Genomic DNA, 23,983 nt, shown 5'->3' with positions numbered 1-23,983 from the left:
TTTTGAAATTCTACACTTCTTCCTCATGGTGTATCATCCAGAAATTTGAGACCTGTGCTACATTAGTTTATATATTATGAAAAGCAAAGACCCCAGCAGTGACCCCTGCAGAATTCCACTACAAACCATTCCCAACCCCCAAAACATCTATTAGCTATTACTGAAGGAGGGTCTCGACCCGAAATGTCAGCTTTCCTGCTCCTCTGCTGCTTGGCCTGCTGTGTTCATCCAGCTGTGCACCGGGTTATCTCTATTAGCTATTACTGCCTGCTTCCTAGTTTGTAAATTTTGTACCCATATTCCCATTGTCTCGTTATTCCATGAGCTATAACTTTGCTCACAATCCACATGCCACAGTTTCACATTTTGTTTGAAAGTTACATATACAGTAGCAGTGTTACCTTCTTCAGTCTACTGTGTTACCTTTTCAAAAATCTTCAAATCAGATAACCACTATCTTTCATTAAATACTTGTCAGCTTTCCTCAATTAGCCTGCATTTATCCATGTGACAATTCTGTCCTCTGTCTTCTGTCATCTCGATATTTCACCATAATTAAACTGATTTGGCCTGTAGTTACTGAGCTTATCTTTACATCCTTTTTGCACAAGCTTGATTTTGCTATTCTTCAGTCTTCTAGCATCACCCTGAGTCTTAGAATGACTGACTGGAAAAATTATAGTCAGTGTTTCCACAATTTATACTTCCTGTTCCCTAAATAGAATCCTTAAAGTGTGGAAACATGTCATTTGGCCTATTGAGTCCACACTGACCCTCCAAAGAGCACCCACCCAGAACCCTCTACCCCATCCAAATCCTGGTAACCCAGATTTTCCCATGGCCAATTCACCGAGCCTGCACATGCCTGGATATTGTTTAACATGACAAATCCTCCTAATCTGCACATCTTCGGACTGAAGAGGAAACCCACACAGACGGGAGAATGTGCAAACTCCACACTAACAGTCTAGCCAGTGGCGTAATGGTGTTATCACTTGACTGTTAATCCAGAGACATAAAGTCCTGGGGACCTGGGTTCAAATTTGAATTTGAATTCAACAAAAAAAAATCTGGAAATAAGAATCTAATGATGACCCTGAACCCATTGTCAACTGTTGGAAAAACCCACTTGGTTTGCTAGGGAAGGAAACTGCCATCCTTACCAGGTCTGGCCTACATGTGACTCCAGACCCACAGCAATGTGGTTGATTTTCAACTGCCATCTGGGCAATTAGGGATGGGCAATAAATGTTGCCTAGCCAGTGATGCCTTCATCCCAATAATCAATTTTTCAAAAAAGTCAAGTAAGCATGGAACCAAACCCTGGTCCCTGGCACTTTCTGAGGCAGCAGTGCTAACCATTGAGCCAAGGTGCTGCCCTCAGTATGATTGGATGCATCTCCTGGTGCCTGGTATCTAGTGCCTTATTGAGAAGTACAGCTAGCCTATCCAATTAGAATAATATTGTTAAAGTATAATTGTGAAATGCAAAATTGACTTCATTGCATCACCAACAAGCAATAAATTTGACATATTGCAATCACTCAATATTTTCAAATATAATTGATTTAACCAAATAGACTTAAAGCTCTAACTGTTTGACTCAGTGTTTGCAGTGAAACTGAATTTTTAAGTAAAAATGCAAACTAACTGTTGCTAGTGGAAATCAGAACCTAAAACAGAAATTGCTGGAAAATCCTGGCAGGCCTGGCAGCATCTCTGGAGAGAAATTAGAGTTAACGTTAAGGGTTCAGTGACTCTCCTTCAGAACATTCTGAAGAAGGGTCACCGGACCTGAAAGCTAACTCTGATTTCTTTCTGCAGATGCTGCCAGACATTCTAAGATTTTCTAGCAATTTCTGTTTTTGGTTCTTGATCTTCAAGTGCCAGGTTAACATATAGGAAATAAAATAACAGCAAATACTGGAAGTACAAGGGATATGAACAATCAACATATGGTGTGTTAGCACCATCATTTGAATATTGTTTGTCACCTACTGACTTGAGAGGAGATAGGGCGATAACTAAATATAACTAAAACAGGTAATATTTTAATAGCCATTTGGAAATGCAAGGAAAATGTATAAGATGGAGTTTAGAGGGAAAATGTAGGTAAGAAGATTTGTTTTAGGTTAAAATGCCAATGGTTTGAATTCTGATTGGAAGAAAATATTCCTTTTGGATCATGAAACCATGACCTTGCATTTATATTAGATATTATAATTCTCAATGAAGTAAGTAGAGGGTGCAACAATAGACTGAAGTCTTGAACAGTTGCTGTGTTAGCACTGTGATCTCCAAAACACAGAAAGCAATACATTGGTCAATAGAAGAGTCTCTGACAGTCGATTTTCTACCTGCGTTCTCTCGCAGTGCACACATCAAATGTCCTGCTGTTGCATGGGCCATTACGTGACTTCTGAATCCGGAAGCTGCATGGCTTGAGAAAAGTGCATGCTCTTAAGAATCTTTGCCAGCTTGTTGAATCGTACTTTAGTTTAGTCCAGATGGACTATTGTAGAGTAAACAAAGATTTCTGACGGCAGTGCAAATAAATAGACCTGAAGCTGATGAGTGAACCAAGTATATTTCAATACTCGAGATACGGGAGGATGTTCTGCTCGTTACAGAACCCTAGTAGTGTGGAAGCAGGCCGTGTGGTCCATCAAGTCCTCACTGACACTTCAAAGAGCACCCCACTCAGGCACACTGCCTACCGTATCCCTGTAACTCTGCATTTACCATGCCTAACCCACTTAATCTGTATGTCCAAGGACACCATGTACAATTTAGCATGGCCAAACCACCTAACCTGCATAGCTTTGGACAGTAGGAGGAAACTGGAGCACCCGGAGGAAATCCACGCAGACTCGAAGAGAATGTGGAAACTCCAATCAAGATGGTCACCTGAGGCTGTGAGATAGCAGTGCTAATTTTGAACCACTGTGCCTCACCAATTACGTTCATGTAGACTCCCTGCAAGAACAGCGCAGCTGTTCCTGCTCCCCAGACATTCTTTATAGACTTGCAGTGTCTCTCCCCCCCCCCCCCCCCCCCCCCCCCCCCCCCCCCCACACACACACACACACACACACACACACACTTTGGCTGCCATTTAATAGGTCTGTGCAGGATGAAGAAATATGACAGGGAAACTGGTGCACCCCATCTCCAATATCCAAGCAATGCTAACCAATTGGGTTCCCTGGAACCAGATTGTGACCACAAGCTATTTCCTGTGCCTTGACACTTGAACATGGCCAGCATTCTAGAATCTCCTTAGGTGTGGATCCAGAGGCAGGGTGATGTCGTGAGCTACAATGCAAAGCAATAGTGATGAGAGGTGAACCTGAACAAGGTGAAAAGAAACCAAAAATGCACAACGTCGATGCAGAATGGGAAAATGAATTTCTCTTCACATGTCTAAGAGATGTGTTTGCCTTGTATGTCATTAAAATTTACCAAAAAGTGAAAGGGGGAAATGTGGAATGACGCCGTACAATGATGCATAGTGGACCCAAGAATAATTTTGTGTTGAACAGCATGCTCTGGGCAAAGTTGATGATCTAAAGGCTGTTTGAAAGCTCAACAGTGAACTTTTTTTCAAATGAAGCCCCAAATGGTAAGGCCTGTATTGAAGCTTCATTCATAATCTTCTGGTAATCAAATGTCATCATTCACAGATAGTGAAGTAATTAAAAATGCAGTGACTGCAGTCATGACTCCGTTATTCAAAAACTTTAAAAGCAAAGAAGAAATTACAGAGCATTTCACTTAATGCTGCCGCAGTAGTGGGATGCATCCAGTCCTTTGTCCATCTTTGAGCGACTACAGCAGCATCTGACGGATTCTAAATATTTCTCGCTATAGTTAATTTCATATGTTGTGACTGACACAGCCCACTCAACCATGGTCTATAACGATATAAGAACTCTCACTCATTTGACCCTTAAGGAGGGGTAAAGTTACACACTTGAGAAAAACATTCCATCAGGTTTCAATCACAATGGCTTGCTTGCCATAATTGAGGACTTCATTGAATTTTGCGGAAATGATCCTGAATTCCCTCCTTTGTTAGTTACCATGATTTAATCCACCAGGAAGTAGTAATATGTTTTTGGCTTTTTCCATGTAATGGAAGTTGTTGTTAAGATTATAAACTTGATTTGAGCAAGAGCCCTTCAGCACAAATTGTTTAAATCCTTTCTCAACAAAGTTTTCTGAAAAAGGGTCCAGACCCGAAACATCAGCTTTCCTGCTCCTCTCAAGCTGCCTGGCCTGCTGTGTTCATCCAGCTCTACACCTTGTTATCTCAGACTCCAGCATCAGCAGTTCCTACCTTCTCTCAACAAACTGTGTTGCTTCCTGTGAACTAATCTCAATGCTGCTGTGAAGTAGTTAAGGGAAGTCATGCCAAGATATTTAGACTTTGTACCTGAAATCATCACCTTTCTTAAACCAAGGAATGAAGTAATTTGTGAACAGTTAATGGTTGCTAGACTTGTATCAGAATTGTTAGTTTTTCCTACTGACAGAATAGGAAATCTAATAGAAGGTTGACTGTGCCAAGACAAATCCTGGACAGGTACTGCCTGATTGGCCGAACTTGTTCAAGCACGCCATGTAACTCTGTCAACCAATTGGAATGGAGTTACATCACTACTGGAAAGTCATCATTTGACATGGATCTGCCTATAAATGCTGCAAGCATGCCTGAATAAGAATGAGAAAGTTACACATGTTGCCAGTAGGAGACAAACTTTTCATTTGGTCAAAAAAAATCTAATTGTGGGAAGTGAAGGAAAGAATGCCACAGCTATGGTAATGCCACCGTAAATAGCACAGAAAAATAATTTCTTTTGAAAGGAAAATGAGAAGCCACTTTATACGTTGTTAATGCCGAGGCACAGTGTGAGGCTAATAAAGCCACCTGGAAATCCCCTCTCATTTTTTTCAGGTCTGGATCAAGAAAGTGAACATGCCATTTCTGTGGAAGGTTAAAATAATTGCTGATAGCTGCCCAATGATTCCCAGCATCCAGTATCAAGTTTTCACCTCCCAATACCTTAGCCAAACTCCAGCCAATAGATCAAGGGATGATTAGAAACTTAAATACTACCTCCTGTCAGCTGCGGCTTTCTCACATTATCAAGGTGATCAATATGAAACAGGTATACAACGCAGCTGTTGTAAGATGCCACATTCATGATGGAGGTGGTGGAAGCTGGTGATGGAAGCCATTATAGGCAACTGGCTCTGCCATGCTGGGTTCAAACAGGCTGCAAGTGCACTTGATGGCAGGAACAAGGAGTAGGATGAGGCCAGTCAAACTAAAGATGAGGCCCCTTTCATTTGCCTGAGGGAGACTGACATGAAGGTTCCAGTCGAGACAACAGTGAAAGCTTACACTGAGGTGGATGACACCAAGTGCTGCATAACAACTGACCTATGAGGCAGGTGTCGATGTGGTATGCTTTTCAACTGTAAAGGGTGATAACCCTGAAGAGTTTGATGAATGCCCACCTGTTCACTCACCTGTTACCCAACTAAAGCCGCAATGGCCATAGGAATGCTTCAGGATTTTGCAGTGCAGCACAAATTCAACAAACATGTTTGACTGTGTGATGACATAGTGAACGTTATTACGTTTGTGCAAAAACTGCAAGTTAAGGAGGAAATTATGATTGTGTTTTTCCAAGTGCTAATTTTCAATATCATTCAGTGCCTTTTCCGGTACAAGGTTAGGTCATTGTGGGTTTATCAGTGATTTACTGTTTCATTGTATTCTGTTTTTTTTTCCCTAAGATATGGAACATGTTTCTAGGCAAAACTGGGTAAACTTGCAGTTCTGTATGTCACAAATTTGTAGGTGTTCCCCTTGCAATTTGACTTAATACAGTTTTGCTGCATATTAGAAAATATACAGCATTAGCCTGATTCCAAATTCTAATTAAAAGATAATGTGCACAGCATTCTCCCAAATAAGCTAGCTACCATTGTTACAGTATAAAGATGAGTTAACGGCAATATTAACATACTCAAATCTAATGACCTCTAACTTAGACATTTTGCTTTTTATACTGATTTTAAAAAAATCACAGAATTAAAGAAGTAATTTTGGCAATTTGGATTTTTATTTGAATTTTCAATCATTTTAGACCAATCTGAATAAGTATTGCACTCAAACCTCTCTCATCTTTAGGCTCCAACAGAGAAGCAGCTAAGATACAAAGAAAAGGTGACAGAACTTCGAAAGAAAAGGAATTCAGGACTGACCAAAGAGCAAAAAGAAAAATATATGGTAAAATTTCTGTGAAAACGTTCTGGTAAATTTTATTCCTTCAGAGCTCGGTGTTTCCAGCTATTGTAAAACTCATTTTTTTCAAAAATGAAGTACTATGTAATGTTAATCACCTGGCCAGAGAGATCATCTAGCTTAGTTTTAATTGCCCAAGTCAAAGAGGAATTTTCTATTTTCCACCCGCCCCACTAGTTGGCCGTTTAAGAAATAAATATGGTTTCAGAAGGTGTCTAAATCTATTATTGAGGTTTTCGCTAGACATTAGAAAATCGCAATGCACTCAAGGCAGAGTCAGCATAATTTTGTGAAGGGGAACTCATGTTTGACTAAGTTTATTAGAGTGCTTTGAGTAAGTAACAAGTAATGTGGATTAGGGGGAACGTGCTGACATGGAGTACTTGGATTTCTAACCCCTCAAATGCTAGACAGAGAGACATGAGCTGATTCAACCTTCATCCCTTGATATTCAATGGTATTACCATGACCGAATCTCCCCAATCAACATCTTGGGGGCTACCATTGACCAGAAACTTAACTAGACTTGCCGCTTAAACACAGTGGCTAGAAGAGCATGTTGAAAGGTAAAATGCTGTGGTGAGTAACTCCCCTCCTGACTCATCAAAGCCTGTCCACCATCTACAAGGCACATCAGGAGATTGATGGCATATGTTTTACTTATGTGGATGGCTGTAGCTTCAAGAACACTCAAGCTTGACATTGCTCACAACAGAGCAACTGCTTGATTGGCACTTCATCCACAAACATCCACTCCCTGCCCTACCATTGTTCAGTAACCGAAGGTCTGTACGATCTAAAAGATGCACTGAAGAAGTTCCCCAAAGTTTCTTAGACGGCATCTTCCAAACCCATGACCACTTCCATCTCAAAGTAGAAGAGCAGCAGATACATGAGAGTGCCACCACTTGCATGTTCTCCTCCAAGTCATTCACCATCCTGACTTGGAAATAAATCGCTATTTCTTCACTATTGCTGGGTTGATATCCAGAAACTCCCTCCCTAAAGGTATTGTAGGTCTACCTGCAGCACTTGGACTGCACTGTTTCAAGAAGGTAGCTCGCCACCCCTTCTCATGGGCATCTAGGGATGTACGTGTATCATGAATGAATATAATAAAGAATAAAAAGCTCATCTTAGGTCTCAACTCCTCTGTTTCAAAAATCCTTTTTCTATTGAAATAATTTGTGATCTAGCTAGCACATCCCTCAGCTCAGATGTTCACTACTCTGTCAGTTTTCAAAAAGTGCACCTTTTGTTTGTAACTATGTCCATAGTTCATGATTTACCCACAAGTGGAAGCATCTTCTCAATATCTACCCTGTTGAGACCCCTCAAAACTTTGTGTTTCAAGAAGATTCTTCTAAAGTTGATAAGCCAAACCTTTCATCCCAAGAATCGGCCTGTATCAACCGCCTGTAATGCCTTTGCATCCTTCCTTAAATATGGAGACCAAAACTCCAGATGCAGGCTCAGCAACACCATGTGCAGTTGTAACAAGACATTGGCGTTCTCCAACTCCAGTTCCGGAGCAAAAAAGGGACAAAATTCCATTGCCTCCTTATTTTCTTGAAAAAAAAGACCCACCCCTGTTTCAGTGTAACTAATGACTTCAGTTCCACTAGGGTTCTTTGATATTTGGTCAAATGCTACCTTAATTCCTCCCCTCGCCTCTGGAGTTCAGCTCTTTCGTCCATGTTTGGACTAAGGTTGCAATGAAGTCAAGAGCCAGGTAACCCTGACACAATAATGGATTTATTCACATTAGTAGATCCGTAATAAAATTCAGTGATTGGAAACTAGTGAACTCAAAATTGAACCCAAGCAAAATAACCGAAAGGTACAATGATGATGAATAGATTGCATTTGTTCTGTTTGTGTAAATCTGCTATCCTTACCCAGTTTATCCTTCCCTGACACCATGCACACAGTAATGTAGTTGGTGCATAATTGCTCTCGGTTCAGGGGTAGTTAAGCTAGGGCATCAAATATTGGTCTTGCCAGTGAACCCCGTATTTACTTTCTCATGAAAGAAGACATTTTTGAGGAGGAACACATGCAATGTTACCATTTAACCCTTTAAACTTGTTCTGCCATTAAGTTAATCATAACATTTGCTCCATTTGTCTGCTTTGATTCTCTATCCCTTAATACCGTTGGCTAACAAAATCTGTTAACCAAATTTCAGATGCTGTTGTGAATAGAACAGAATTATTAGGCTATTGATTTGACAACCTTAATAATGGAGCATATTTTCTGGATATGTTTTAGTGTGGCAAAGATGTTGATACTTTTGCAGACTTTCAGGATTAACCTGTTTGCATCAGTTAATGACTATTTTTGTTTTAATGATTTATTTATGGCTGTGTTATATTTGTGTGGTTGTAAACTCACAGGAGCACAGACAGATACATGGAAATACAAGAGAACCACTCCTGGACAATCTTACATCTGATTTTGACTTGGAATTATTCCGCAAAGCTCAAGCACGAGCCTCTGAGGACCTGGTATGATGCAATATCTACTGAAGTATGCTTTTTACATGACAGTTGAAGAAAAAAGACTGGTTGTTCAATGTGAAAATGCTATTCCATAATATTTGTTCATACTGTAAGAATTTTGTTGTAGAAGTTGTACCTTTTGAAGTGTAGCTTTCTGGTGTTTGAATTTTGTTGTTTATTTGCAGCTTAAAATTAGTTATCAATTTTTCAATCTAAATTTTGATAGCTTTTTGAAGATTAGAGAGGGAAATCACTAACAAACAATAGAATTGTTGCTTATAAGTCAAATGGAGAAAATAGATAGCAAAACAGCTGACTGTCAATATTCTTTAATTTTTTAAAATCTTTTCTGTTGGTATGACAAAATGTTTCATTTGATATGATAAATAACGGTGTTCCTAAGGAAAGTGATTTGCTAAAATGGCTGATGTAAATTGAGAATGGGATTTATTTTAACATCAACATTACATGCAGTTACAAAAATGATCTTGCTTGGCAATCAAGTGCCTTGTGTCCACGTAGGTTGGGATCTTACAGGAGCATTGTGACACGTTCTAGTGAGATTTGAGGCAGAAGCGGATGAGAAGTCTTGCAGAGCCTGAATTGGGATCATCTTGTGCCATCTTTTACACTTCTCACAAACGGTGTGACAGGTTTCTAGCTAGACAGTGGCAAGTTGCCAATTAAGGTAGTGGCCTTGTTACTAGCCCTGTCTTACTAAAGTTGCAAAACAAGTAGACGTCAAGAAAACCTAATGTGGAAACCTGGTGGATCCAAATGATCTCCATGTTGGACATCTTGCATCATGCTGTAAGGGCATGGGCAACAACCATATGCTTTCTGTACGAACACTGGCATCTGATATGTGCCAGCTTCTGTGAATCCCCAAGGCAGATTTCTGATCCACTTAGAGTGCACTTCCATGTATCAAAGCTGCCCCAGCAACTACCATTGTAATGCTACATCAAGGACACCGATCAGGGACATGGACCAAGCTCATGTAACTGGGCCAGGCAGCTCCTCAGAGTTCTTCATTTTTTTTCATGAGTAGTGTCTTGTTGAATACCTGAATGTTCACAGCACCCCTGCCTTGCTTTGCCTCTTTGCACTTTTCCTGTCAGCCATAGGTACTAGGTTCATTTTACATCTGCGATAATGGAACTACAGATGCTGGAGAATCCAAGAACACAGCAGGCCAAGCAGCATCTTAGGAGCACAAAAGCTAAGCTGAAGGGTCTAGGCCCGAAACGTCAGCTTTTGTGCTCCTAAGATGCTGTATAGCCTTTCCTCAAAGTCCTAGCATAGTGAGCCAAGAGCAGCCTCCAGTGCCAGTCTATGAGCTTGGAAACAGTCAGTCAGCCACTCAGTCAGCCACTCAGTGCAGTTATAGTCAGGACACTATCCATATAAATTGAGGAACTGAATGTATGGCTTCCCACCACTTGCCTTGGGTCTTTCTGCTTAATGGAGACTCTCTTTCTCATTCCAGGAGAAATTCACAGGTATTAAGGCAAGTGAGAGTGGGTGACACTGCTATTATTTTTGATCTAGGTGTGCAAGTGTCTGAAGTGAGTGATTAGCACAGAGGGAATGCAGAGTTACTGAAGTCAGGGGTTGGGATAGGTGAGAATAAGTGGGAAAGGTATTGCACACAATAATGAAAGTGGTGGAGCGTGAACCTTGGTCGGAAGTGGCTACAGCCTCAAAAACAGTGAGTGTGAGGTACCAGACAGAAGATAGTGGTACTTAAGGGTGGTGTGAACAGGTCATTGACCACCTTTGTATAAGTAATGTGGATTTCTCCAGACGACTAAGACTATTTGAATATGAGTGGCAGTCTTAGACTGAGCTGATGAGTGTGTTCTCCACAGCTGATCTTCAGGGAAGAGTAAATTCTAATTTTGTACCAACTGGTCCAGCTGGACCTCTAGGTTCCTGCCTGTACAGTCGTGTGCTGATTTCTGGGTCAATTGTCAGGAGCTGTGCAGAGCTGCTTTGGATTGATAGTGCTTGTCTGGGTGCGCAACAGCTGAAAAAAATAGTGGGTCTGCAAGGGATGCCAGTGAATTCTGGAATATCCATTGTGTACCAAGTTGTTGTGGAACTGGCATATAGTAAAATGGGGCAGGAATCAGATGTGACAGATGCCATGGGGTGGGCTCAGGAGTTAATGTGGTAATTTTGTTAAGAAGCAGTGAGAAAATCTGCTAGGCCTTGCAGCAAAAACCCCTCCAAAAAGTTTGATGTCAACTCAGACTTAGCCCAAAGAACATTTGGATTTAGTGTCCAGCTCCATACTGTGTTGCCCATAATATATAGTGTACTGTTTACTGATTGAGTTGGACTAGGAAGTAAATTTGCATCTCTGGTGATTTTATCAGCTCTTTCTATTTAAGCAACAGCATCATAGGAAAAACAGGTGTTTCATTAATTTTAATTCTTTAAGTTTTAATCGTGAGTGTTGAAATCCTTTCACCTTGAGGCCTTCATTTAAATCCAACGCGAATGATTGACACATCCTGTTGATGTTGATAGATTTTATTGTCGTGTGTATTGAAATACAGTGGAGAGCTTTGTTTACGAGCAGTACAGGCAGGTCATAGCAAGCAAAGGATATACAAGCCAAAAAGACTTTGAGGCTTGCACGTTACATTATTTGAGGCTGGAGTCCAACAGTCTGATAATGGCCGGAAAGCAGCTGTTCCTGAACCTGCTTGTGCATGTGTTCAGGCTTCTGTGTCTTCTGCCTGATGGAAGAGGTTGTGGGAGGTCTAGAGTGCGATGGGTCTTTGATGTTGGCAGCCTTTCAGCGGCAGCGAACTGTGTGAGTAGAGTCCATGGATGGAAGGTTGGCTGCCGTGATGGTCTGGGCTGTGTACACCATCTTTTGTAGTTTCTTACAATCCTGGGCACAGCAGTTTCCATTCCAGGCCATCATGTACCTGGGCAGTATGCTTTCAATGGTGCATCTGTAGAAGTTGGTGAGGGTCCTTATGGACATGCCAAATTTCATGAGCCGCCTGAGGAAGAGAAGTTGTTGTGCTGCCTTGACTGTCGCATTTAGTCCTGGACAGGTCTTTGATTATCATGACTGAGGAACTTGATGCTCTCCACCCTCTCAGCCTCAGTTCTGTTGATGTAGACGGGGGCATGTTCTTTTCCTTTCTTTCTGAAGTCGATGATCAGTTTTTTAGTTTTGCCAATTTTGAGAGAGAGGTTGTTTTCATTGCACCATGTCACCAAGCCCTCTATCTCCGTGCTGTATTTTGACTTGTTGGTGTTAAATATCCATCCCAGTACAGTGGTGTTGTCAGCAAACTTGTAGATGGCGTTCATTCAGAATTTGGCAGCACAGTCATAGATGTACAGGGAATACAGTAGGAGGCTGAGTACGTATCCTATGTGGGAGGGAGGATCCTGTGTTGAGAGTTGTTGTGGAGGAGGTGCAGTTACCTATCCTCACTGATTGCAGCCTGTGGGTCAGAAAGCTGAGGATCCAGTGGCAGAGGGCAGAGTTGAGACCACGGTCCATGTGGTTTTGAGATTGGTCTGGACGGAATAATGGTGTTGAAATTGGAGCTGTAGTCAACAAGCAAGAGTCTGACGTAGGTATCTTTTGTTGTCTAGGTATTCCAAGAATGTGTGCAGGGCTAGGGATATGGTATCCTCTGTGGACCTGTTAGGGATCAAGACAAGTTGCGAGGCTGGAGTTGTTGTGAGCCATGACCACCCCTCGAAGCACTTCATGATAATTTGAAGTACTGTGTTGCCTACAAGAGTATTCTATAAAATGGTTTTAAGCGGTGTAAACCCAGCTCTTGTAACTACAGATGACAGTAATTGGACACTGGTTGACATTACATTTGTAATATTTAGAATCCAAAAGAAAGTATGGTGGTGAAACTACAAGATAAATAATGCCTTTTATACATTCTTGTGACATGGGCATTGCTGGTTAGACAAGCAATTATTGCCCATTCCTAACTGGCTAGAGGGTAGTTACAAGACGACAACTTTGCCTGGATCTGGAGTCACGTGTCAGTCAGGTCAGCTAAGGATGGCAGATATCATAATCACTTTCATGTAGCTTTTTTAATTCCAGATGAATTCAAACTTCTTTACCTACTGTGATGAAATTTAAAACTATGTCCGGAGAACAGTAACATTTATGTTCTAGTCCAGTGATATTGCTACTACACAACTGCCTTCCCATAGTACGAAGTTTAAGACAGACAATGTATAAAAACTTTCACCCTGTAACTCTTTTTAGTGCATGATACTAACACCGGGTGGCAGCACTGGTGATAAATTAATGAACAATGTGCAAACAAACAGTAAATTTGTTTTGTTTCAGTTTTCTTTTACTTTAATTGGCTGAACACTTCTTTTGCTTTCAGACAAGAAATCAAAATTCTGAATGCAGACACACTTCCCTTTAAGATAATAAAATGTGAGGCTGAATGAACACAGCAGGCCAAGCAGCATCTCAGGAGCACAAAAGCTGACGTTTCGGGCCGAGACCCTTCATCTCTCTGATGAAGGGTCTAGGCCCGAAACGTCAGCTTTTGTGCTCCTGAGATGCTGCTTGGCCTGCTGTGTTCATCCAGCCTCACATTTTATTATCTTGGAATTCTCCAGCATCTGCAGTTCCCATTATCTCTGACACTTCCCTTTAATCTCTGTAAATGTAGTTTCCAGTTTTTTAAAAATCAAATCCAGGTAAAATGTGAAACTGATTTGTCAGGAAACCGTGACTACACCTTGGACAGCACTTGATGATGTACAGCTTCAATTTTCTTTCTTTAGGAGAAGCTAAGACTACAGGGCCAAATTACAGAAGGCAGCAACATGATTAAGACCATAGTGTTTGGTCGATATGAGCTGGATACCTGGTACCATTCTCCATACCCTGAAGAATATGCTCGTCTTGGGAGGCTATATATGTGCGAATTCTGTCTCAAATACATGAAAAGTCAGACTATCCTTCGCAGGCATATGGTAAGTTGTTTGTCAGGAGAAACAAGTAAAATAATTGAATTGGTTCAGATTTAATTTTGTGATAATTAAACTGCAGTCTGCTTTGTATCAGATAAGGTGGTGGTTTAAGATTTAGCAGCATGAATGGGAATTATATCTAAATAGAGTGGATTGAAGAATCCATTCAAAAATTACTTACTTGCCCTGTAATAATATAATCATCATCTTGTTTTCATAGTTTCTGTGTAAATCAAATTTCATATGCAAGTAAAGATGATGGTTGACTTACGGTTTAGCAGTTGTGCGCTTCTTCTGCCATCCCATGTGTGTGCTGGTTAGTTTCTGATTTAAACTAAACAGAATCTCCTAAGGAATATAGTGGTAGCTGTTCAGATTGAGGTGTTGAGTCAAACAGTTGTAAATTACTGACCTGAGAAATAGGTTGGGCCTTTCTTTTGGGCTCAAGGCATCAGTCTTGATACCAGCTACAAGTGTCAATCTGTGTTCCTGTCTGATTGAAATCAGTTGTTCAGTTTCCACTTCCTCAATTACTAATTACTTGTTGCCATCTGTCTAACAAACAGACTTACTATTTGCGCAACTTTGAGCCATATGAAGAATTTGCGTGCTGTTACAACCAGAAAATCTAAACCCGTAGTAGAGAAATTGAATTGACAAATTCCATTTCACAAATAAACTTTTCTGATTTAAGTTCTGCAAAGTTCCAATCTTCAGTTGATCCAGAAAACCATGGAACTGCGGATGCTGGAAATCTGGTGACACTTCTCTAGAACCAGTTACTGTGCTTTCCGCCCATAGATGCTGCCTGACTGGCTGTGTTTTCCAGCAATTTCCAATTTTGTTGCTCATTTAATCGTGTTGGCTCGTACGTTAAACACTGTTGGTAATATAGAGTTAATCAGAGCAGAAGTATAATGTTAAAAACCAAAAGAACTGCAAATGCTGTAAATCAGAAACAAAAGCAGAAGTTGCTGGAAAAGCTCAGCAGATCTGGCAACTCTAATTTTTGCTTCACGGATGCTGACGTTTTGGGTCCCGTGACCCCCCCTCAGAACTATTCTGGACCCAGAACATTAACTCTGATTTTTTTTTTCTTCACAGATGCTACCATACCTACTGAGCTTTTCCAGCAACTTCTGTTTTTATTCCAGAAGTGTAATGTGGTATCTTGTAAAGTCTTTGCTACCTATATCAATAATTATGAATGCTTAGAACTGATTTTCAGTTCAGCACAGAAATTAGTTAATTGTCATTTTTCTTGGCTTGACATAAGATTAACTCTGATTTTAAAATCATGAGCAAAAGATAGATTGTAGATTTTTAATATATAGAAAGAACACTCATTTGGTACTACAAAGTTAGTTTCACTGAAAAAAGGCAATTTGTTGAAACTTTATCTCCTACTCGACATTTTGCAAGATTATAAATTTCAAGGAAGAAATATTGTAATGGGTAAGTGGACAGTGCTGATTGGTTGGCAAGTGGACTCTGATAAGTAGAGACATCGCCATGGAGAATGCAGCATTCTGCTGATATGACAGTTAACAGCCAAGCTTTGCTAAATTTTAACCAGGCTTGATTGCTCAGGGCATTATCCTGTGAAATGAACCAGCGAATGGCCGGCACTTGTTGAGTTCAAACAAATGCAGCATGTGTACAGATCTTTCTGTCTGCACAAAGGACAGCCCTGTTAAATGTGTAACTTCTAGTACATACCACACTGAAAGTCCTGCTGCCAATATTGAATTGGTTGTCTCCTTATTTCCCCTCCCATTCCGAATTATCTACCAAATGTCCAATTGCAAAATCACATCTAATGCAAAAGACTGGCAGTCAGTGTCAAGCAAGACAAGCCTTCAGCTCTTTGCGTCAAACAAGGGAGTGGCGGTTTTCAACCAGCCTGTGCTTGTAAAACTCAGAAGACAGTGTTTAACATTAAATCTGATTTTAATGTTGAACAAGCATATAGAAAAGTGACAGTTGTTGTTGTCTAGTAAACTGTGATTTAAATTCCAGTCTATGATCCAGGTTTCCTCACCATCTTTTCCACTGTCAGCCAGAGTCTGAACTGGCACTTCGGAGGTGATGATGGGTTTTGTTGTCTACAGTTGCCTTCATTGAGGCGGAGGATCTCTTGATATGGAAAATACTCCAGTTCGCTATACGTGCATCCCTATAGCTTCTGCCTTGGGTTACTGGACTCTGATGTTGGCTGCTGTCTGGCAAATTCTCTTTTTTCTCCCTCTGTTTTGCTAATTGAACCTTAAATACACGGCCTCAAGTCTTTTAATCACAGTGGTAGTGGGAGAAAGTTTGTGGCCTGATTCAAAGTACTTTGCCTTGCTGCCCTCCTGCAATATCCATTGAAAAAGAATGGGTTTTAATGGTATAACTAGAGCACAAATATCAGTTACGAACTCAGGCTGGAAATGTGGAAATTAACCAAGGGACTCTGGTACAGTGTCTTTCTGATCAGTTCGGAAACATTTACCAGTGTCTTTGCTTGAGATTTTACTGGTTGTAAATGTGTTGATGTTCTGTGCAATGTATGCATAAGTTTGCAGTTGTTGTAAATTGGTGAAATGGGAGTAGTTACTTAGCTGATTTGCTTTATATTCAGCAACGTTTTTTATTAATCCATGGGATGTGGGTGTCACTTGGTCAACAATAATTGCCCAGAGAGCAATTAAGAGTGAACCACATTGCTGTGTGTCTCAAGTCACATGTGGATTAGACTAGGTAAGGGCAGCAGATTTCCATCCGTAAAGGACGTGAGTGAATTGGATGTATTTTTCCAACAATCAACAACAATTTCATAGTCATCATTCCAGTTATTTTTTAAGTGAATTCATATTCCACCATCTGCCATATTGGGATTTGACCCTGGGCCCTTAGAACATTACCTGTGTCTCTGGATTACAATTTAATACCCTTAACGCTAGGTTATTGCCTCCCTGATAATTATGTTTGGGACGGTTGTTTACCTTGGCTGATTAATACTCCACTGTACTAGATTTGAAAGCATGTTTCCAAGCCTAGTGCTTTTCAACTGTTATGCCTCACTGGTATAGGATGCTGGAAACCGAGCCCCATTTTCTGGGAATCATCACAAAGTTAAAGATTTTTTAAAATATGCAGAATTCCCAGTTTACCTATCCTTTAGATCCAGATTGACAGAAAGCCCAGACGATGTTTCTGAACTTTGAAAAAATTGTTGTTTAATATAAATAATCAGGCCGTGGCTATAAGTAAACAGTTATGAAGTGTTGCCATACAGCTCTACCAGTTGAATCTCTAAGCCCTTTGTAAAGTTTCTCTTACACATGCCCACAAAGTCACAGTCAAAAATGAGTAATATGGATGGAATTAAAACTGGGAAAGCAGTTCAATGGTCTTGGTTCACTGGATCAGCTGACATTTTTCTGTGCTGATTAGAAAACTGCTTCTTCATCTTTTTCCAGATGCTTCCACTGATGTGCATGAGGAACAGGGTAGCTGATACACTAATAAAATGTCCTTGACTTACTGATTAAAAGTCACAGTTTACAGCAACTGCTGGAGGAAAAATAAACTGGTTTTATTTAGGCTAAAGTTGCTTTTTATAGCATAGAACTATGCATTCCTGAGTTAATGTAGATCTGAGGGCCTCTCCCTAACCTGTTTACAGCTCTGAGCTGTTTAGCTACCTGTGAACCAATCATGTATTTGGCAGGCAGAAGGTATTCATCATAATTTATCACCAGGCAACAGACCACGGTTACTTGCCAACTTAGCTGCATTTGTTGATAGCCGCTTGGTTCCGACTCAACTGGAAACTACATTTCAATTACTGTTAGTACCAGCAGCCGTGTAAACAGTACCTATTAGTGACTATATGGTTATTTGCTTTCAAAATCTGCGGCAACACTCCAGCTAATCTTTAGTCTGATAACTGTTGTTTTCTAATTATGATATACTGAGAGATATGGCAGCAGAAGTAGGCGGTACACCAGCGAATCTTTTGTCATTTCAGTAAGATCTGATAATCCTGATCTCGACTTTCCTGTTTTTTTTCTCTATAATCGTTGATTCCCGAACTAATTAAAATTATATTTATCTCAAACATAATGATCCAGCCTTAGCATCCTAATTTGATGAAGAATTCCACAGACTCACTCTCCCCTGAGAAAAATAAAAAAGACATGTAGATTCAAAAGTATTTCTAAAGAGCGAACCTAACATAATTCTCAAGACAAAGAATAAAAATGTTATATCTTCTGTTCTATTATTTCTTCTAGGCAAAATGTGTATGGAAGCATCCCCCAGGAGATGAAATCTATAGAAAAGGAAACATATCAGTATTTGAGGTGGATGGAAAGAAAAATAAGGTATTCTTAAAACAAAACTACTCGGGCACTAAATACTTTTAATCCTAACAGTTTTTCTGTCCAGTGTAACAAATGCTTTACCACCCTTGCTTTTTAAATGCTTAATTGCTTTACATTACAGCATCATGGTTTCAAAAAGTCTCAAAAGCTGAAATAGATTTTCTCAATATAATAAAATGTGAGGCTAGATGAACACAGCAGGCCAAGCAGCATCTCAGGAGCACAAAAGCTGACGTTTCGGGCCTAGACCCTTCATCAGAGAGGGGGATCGGGGGAGGGAACTGGAATAAATAGGGAGAGAGGGGGAGGCGGACCGAAGATGGAGAGTAAAGAAGATAGGTGGAGAGAGTGTAGGTGGGGAGGTAGGGAGGGGATAGGTCAGTCCAGGGAAGACGGACAGGTCAAGGAGGTGGGATGAGGTTAGTAGGTAGCGGGGGGTGCGGCTTGGGGTGGGAGGAAGGGATGGGTGAGAGGAAGAACCGGTTAGGGAGGCAGAGACAGGTTGGACTGGTTTTGGGATGCAGTGGGTGGGGGGGAAGAGCTGGGCTGGTTGTGTGGTGCAGTGGGGGGAGGGGACGAACTGGGCTGGTTGAGGGATGCAGTAGGGAAAGGGGAGATTTTGAAACTGGTGAAGTCCACATTGATACCATATGGCTGCAGGGTTCCCAGGCGGAATATGAGTTGCTGTTCCTGCAACCTTCGGGTGGCATCATTGTGGCAGTGCAGGAGGCCCATGATGGACATGTCATCAAGAGAATGGGAGGGGGAGTGGAAATGGTTTGCGACTGGGAGTTGCAGGAACAGCAACTCATATTCCGCCTGGGAACCCTGCAGCCATATGGTATCAATGTGGACTTCACCAGTTTCAAAATCTCCCCTTCCCCTACTGCATCCCTCAACCAGCCCAGTTCGTCCCCTCCCCCCACTGCACCACACAACCAGCCCAGCTCTTCCCCCCCACCCACTGCATCCCAAAACCAGTCCAACCTGTCTCTGCCTCCCTAACCGGTTCTTCCTCTCACCCATCCCTTCCTCCCACCCCAAGCCGCACCCCCCGCTACCTACTAACCTCATCCCACCTCCTTGACCTGTCCGTCTTCCCTGGACTGACCTATCCCCTCCCTATCTCCCCACCTACACTCTCTCCACCTTCGGTCCGCCTCCCCCTCTCTCCCTATTTATTCCAGTTCCCTCCCCCCATCCCCCTCTCTGATGAAGGGTCTAGGCCCGAAACGTCAGCTTTTGTGCTCCTGAGATGCTGCTTGGCCTGCTGTGTTCATCCAGCCTCACATTTTATTATCTTGGAATCTCCAGCATCTGCAGTTCCCATTATCTCTGATACTATTTTAACCTCACTGCGAAGCCTCTTCCAGGGATGCCTAACCTGAAGAAGTTACCCTCCTCCCTCCGGACCAACCTCAGGGAATCTCTCTCCCACTGCAACTCTCTTGTAATCTCTTCGGCCTTGAAACTGCTCGACCATGTCCTGAAGCAAACCAGGTACCACAGCCACATCACCTTCCTCAGCACCTGCCTACGGAACCAGATCATCCCAAAGGGACTACAGTCCACATTTCAGCCTTCCCAAGTTGGCCCCAACCGTGACCACCTCTACACCCAGAATATTCAGACCCTTCAGAAGCGGTTCTCCCTGCGAGTCCTGAAACAGACACTCGCAGCCATGCGCCGGCACCTCCAGGCACTGCAATCCAGCCTGCCCCAGCTCAGAGCCTCCCTCTCCCAGACCTGCAAAGGACCTCTGCTGTTTTTTATCCTCCGCAGGATCAACAGACTGAACACCCAGTTCCACTCAGCTTTACTGGACACCAAAAATTGTAAGTACAACCAACTCACTGGCCCCTGCCCCCCACAAGAGGATTCCTGCGCCTCCCAAATCCCGACTCTGTCCCTGCCCCTCCCCCACCATGCACCCGCCGCCATTGACCATGAGGACGTGGCCGGAGACCCCACCGATGACGTCACACCCGCCTCCGCCGGCCACAGAACTTCCGGAACCGCTGCTGCAGTCACCACGTCCACGTCCACGTCCAGGTACAACACCCCACACACCACCCTCACCGCAGCTGCTGCCGCCCAACCCGATCCTCCAACCGCCGACGGAACCCCGCCCACGGAACCCCGCCCACGGTCTCCGCCGACGGAACCCCGCCCACGGTCTCCGCCGACGGAACCCCGCCCACGGTCTCCGCCGACGGAACCCCGCCCACGGTCTCCGCCGACGGAACCCCGCCCACGGTCTCCGCCGACGGAACCCCGCCCACGGTCTCCGCCGACGGAACCCCGCCCACGGTCTCCGCCGACGGAACCCCGCCCACGGTCTCCGCCGACGGAACCCCGCCCACGGTCTCCGCCGACGGAACCCCGCCCACGGTCTCCGCCGACGGAACCCCGCCCACGGTCTCCGCCGACGGAACCCCGCCCACGGTCTCCGCCGACGGAACCCCGCCCACGGCCGACGGAACCCCGCCCACGGCCGACGGAACCCCGCCCACGGCCGACGGAACCCCGCCCACGGCCGACGGAACCCCGCCCACGGCCGACGGAACCCCGCCCACGGCCGACGGAACCCCGCCCACGGCCGACGGAACCCCGCCCACGGCCGACGACCTCATCGCTCCGCCCACAACCTCCACAGCCTGCAACCCCAGAGGAGACAGCCACACCGAGCCCTGCCGCATCTTCACCATCCCCCCCAGACCTCCCACTGACTGAGGACGAACGGTCAGTCCTTCGCAAGGGGCTCACCTTTGTCCCCCTACAACCACACATCAACGAATACCAGTCACGGTCGGACATAGAGCAGTTTTTCCGCCGTCTTCGCCTCCATGCCTACTTCTTCAACCGGGAACCCAACCCTCCTTCCACTGACCCCTTCACCCGCTTCCAACACAAGTCCTCCTCCTGGACACCACCCCCAGGCCTCCTACCCTCCCTCGACATCTTCATCTCCAACTGCCGTCGAGACATCAACCGCCTCAACCTCTCCACCCCTCTCACCCACTCCAACCTCTCCCCCGCAGAACGGGCAGCCCTCCGCTCCCTCCGCTCCAACCCCAACCTCACCATCAAACCCGCAGACAAGGGTGGCGCAGTGGTAGTATGGCGCATTGACCTCTACATCGCCGAGGCCAGACGCCAACTCTCCGACACCACCTCCTACCGCCTCCTCGATCATGACCCCACACCCGAGCACCAAACCATCATCTCCAACACCATTCACGACCTCATCACCTCAGGGGACACCCCACCCACAGCCTCCAACCTCATTGTTCCCCAACCCCGCACGGCCCGTTTCTATCTCCTTCCCAAAATCCACAAACCTGCCTGCCCTGGTCGACCCATCGTCTCAGCCTGCTCCTGCCCCACCGAACTCATCTCCACCTATCTGGACTCCATTTTCTCCCCTTTGGTCCAGGAACTCCCCACCTACGTCCGTGACACCACCCACGCCCTCCACCTCCTCCAGGACTTCCAATTCCCTGGCCCCCAACACCTCATATTCACCATGGACGTCCAGTCCCTGTACACCTGCATTCCGCATGGAGATGGCCTCAAGGCCCTCCGCTTCTTCCTGTCCCGCAGGCCCGACCAGTCCCCCTCCACCGACACTCTCATCCGCCTAGCTGAACTCGCCCTCACACTCAACAACTTCTCTTTTGACTCCTCCCACTTCCTACAGACTAAGGGGGTGGCCATGGGCACCCGCATGGGCCCCAGCTATGCCTGCCTCTTTGTAGGTTACGTGGAACAGTCCCTCTTCTGCACCTACACAGGCCCCAAACCCCACCTCTTCCTCCGGTACATTGATTACTGTATCGGCGCCGCCTCTTGCTCCCCAGAGGAGCTCGAACAGTTCATCCGCTTCACCAACACCTTCCACCCCAACCTTCAGTTCACCTGGGCCATCTCCAGCACATCCCTCACCTTCCTGGACCTCTCAGTCTCCATCTCAGGCAACCAGCTTGTAACTGATGTCCATTTCAAGCCCACCGACTCCCACAGCTACCTAGAATACACCTCCTCCCACCCACCCTCCTGCAAAAATTCCATCCCCTATTCCCAATTCCTCCGCCTCCGCCGCATCTGCTCCCACGACAAGACATTCCACTCCCGCACATCCCAGATGTCCAAGTTCTTTAAGGACCGCAACTTTCCCCCCACGGTGATCGAGAACGCCCTTGACCGCGTCTCCCGCATTTCCCGCGACACATCCCTCACACCCCGCCCCCGCCACAACCGCCCCAAGAGGATCCCCCTCGTTCTCACACACCACCCCACCAACCTCCGGATACAACGCATTATCCTCCGACACTTCCGCCATTTACAATCCGACCCCACCACCCAAGACATTTTTCCATCCCCTCCCCTGTCTGCTTTCCGGAGAGACCACTCTCTCCGTGACTCCCTTGTTCGCTCCACACTGCCCTCCAACCCCACCACACCCGGCACCTTCCCCTGCAACCGCAGGAAATGCTACACTTGTCCCCACACCTCCTCCCTCACCCCCATCCCAGGCCCCAAGATGACATTCCACATCAAGCAGAGGTTCACCTGCACATCTGCCAATGTGGTATACTGCATCCACTGTACCCGGTGCGGCTTCCTCTACATTGGGGAAACCAAGCGGAGGCTTGGGGACCGCTTTGCAGAACACCTCCGCTCAGTTCGCAAAAAACAACTGCACCTCCCAGTCGCAAACCATTTCCACTCCCCCTCCCATTCTCTTGATGACATGTCCATCATGGGCCTCCTGCAGTGCCACAATGATGCCACCCGAAGGTTGCAGGAACAGCAACTCATATTCCGCCTGGGAACCCTGCAGCCATATGGTATCAATGTGGACTTCACCAGTTTCAAAATCTCCCCTTCCCCTACTGCATCCCTAAACCAGCCCAGTTCGTCCCCTCCCCCCACTGCACCACACAACCAGCCCAGCTCTTCCCCCCCCACCCACTGCATCCCAAAACCAGTCCAACCTGTCTCTGCCTCCCTAACCGGTTCTTCCTCTCACCCATCCCTTCCTCCCACCCCAAGCCGCACCCCCCGCTACCTACTAACCTCATCCCACCTCCTTGACCTGTCCGTCTTCCCTGGACTGACCTATCCCCTCCCTACCTCCCCACCTACACTCTCTCCACCTATCTTCTTTACTCTCCATCTTCGGTCCGCCTCCCCCTCTCTCCCTATTTATTCCAGTTCCCTCCCCCCATCCCCCTCTCTGAAGGGTCTAGGCCCGAAACGTCAGCTTTTGTGCTCCTGAGATGCTGCTTGGCCTGCTGTGTTCATCCAGCCTCACATTTTATTATCTTGGAATCTCCAGTATCTGCAGTTCCCATTATCTCTATAGATTTTCTCAATGTTTGGTATAACACAATTGCAATATATGTCCACATTTTGCTGAGATTGTAGAGCATAACGTTATTTTGGCTCGTCGTGAATGAATAACAGGAAATAACTGTTGACTGTGTGATGTGGAAATAAAGAAAAATTTTGAAGTGTTATATTTGATTAGAGTGAAACTCCATTCTTTTGGAGCTATTGAAATGTTGGATCACATTCCAGTTATTGGAGGCATTCTCCAGTTTTAAACATAAGCGGCTCAGAGATAGCATTTTCTCCTCCGGATCGGACAATTGTGGCATTCATCCATGTAAAAGGCTTGAGCAGTGTAATGTCACGGGAACACTGGGTTGTAAAAGATAATGTCCTTCATTTGGATTTTGAACTAAACCCTCCCCTCTATCCTTGCCTATTCTGGAGGCCAATTTAAATATTGAAGT

General features: G+C 44.5%; 1 protein-coding gene across 3 annotated transcripts in view; it reads left to right on the top strand.

Annotated features, from left to right (window-relative positions):
• kat7b (K(lysine) acetyltransferase 7b) overlaps positions 1-23,983 on the top strand; it is an 86,814-nt gene that overhangs the window by 45,048 nt on the left and 17,783 nt on the right. For all 3 annotated transcript variants that reach the window (XM_048560778.2, XM_048560779.2, XM_048560777.2), the window contains 4 exons: positions 6,203-6,301; positions 8,713-8,823; positions 13,624-13,815; positions 18,093-18,182. In XM_048560778.2, coding sequence (XP_048416735.1) covers positions 6,203-6,301; positions 8,713-8,823; positions 13,624-13,815; positions 18,093-18,182 — 492 coding nt within the window. The remainder of the gene's footprint in view (positions 1-6,202; positions 6,302-8,712; positions 8,824-13,623; positions 13,816-18,092; positions 18,183-23,983) is intronic.

The sequence above is a fragment of the Stegostoma tigrinum genome, chromosome 31 (genome assembly GCF_030684315.1).
Source record: "Stegostoma tigrinum isolate sSteTig4 chromosome 31, sSteTig4.hap1, whole genome shotgun sequence".
NCBI lineage: Eukaryota > Metazoa > Chordata > Chondrichthyes > Orectolobiformes > Stegostomatidae > Stegostoma > Stegostoma tigrinum.
Note: the sequence above shows the minus strand (reverse complement) of the source record. Positions and strands in the feature narration are given on the sequence as shown.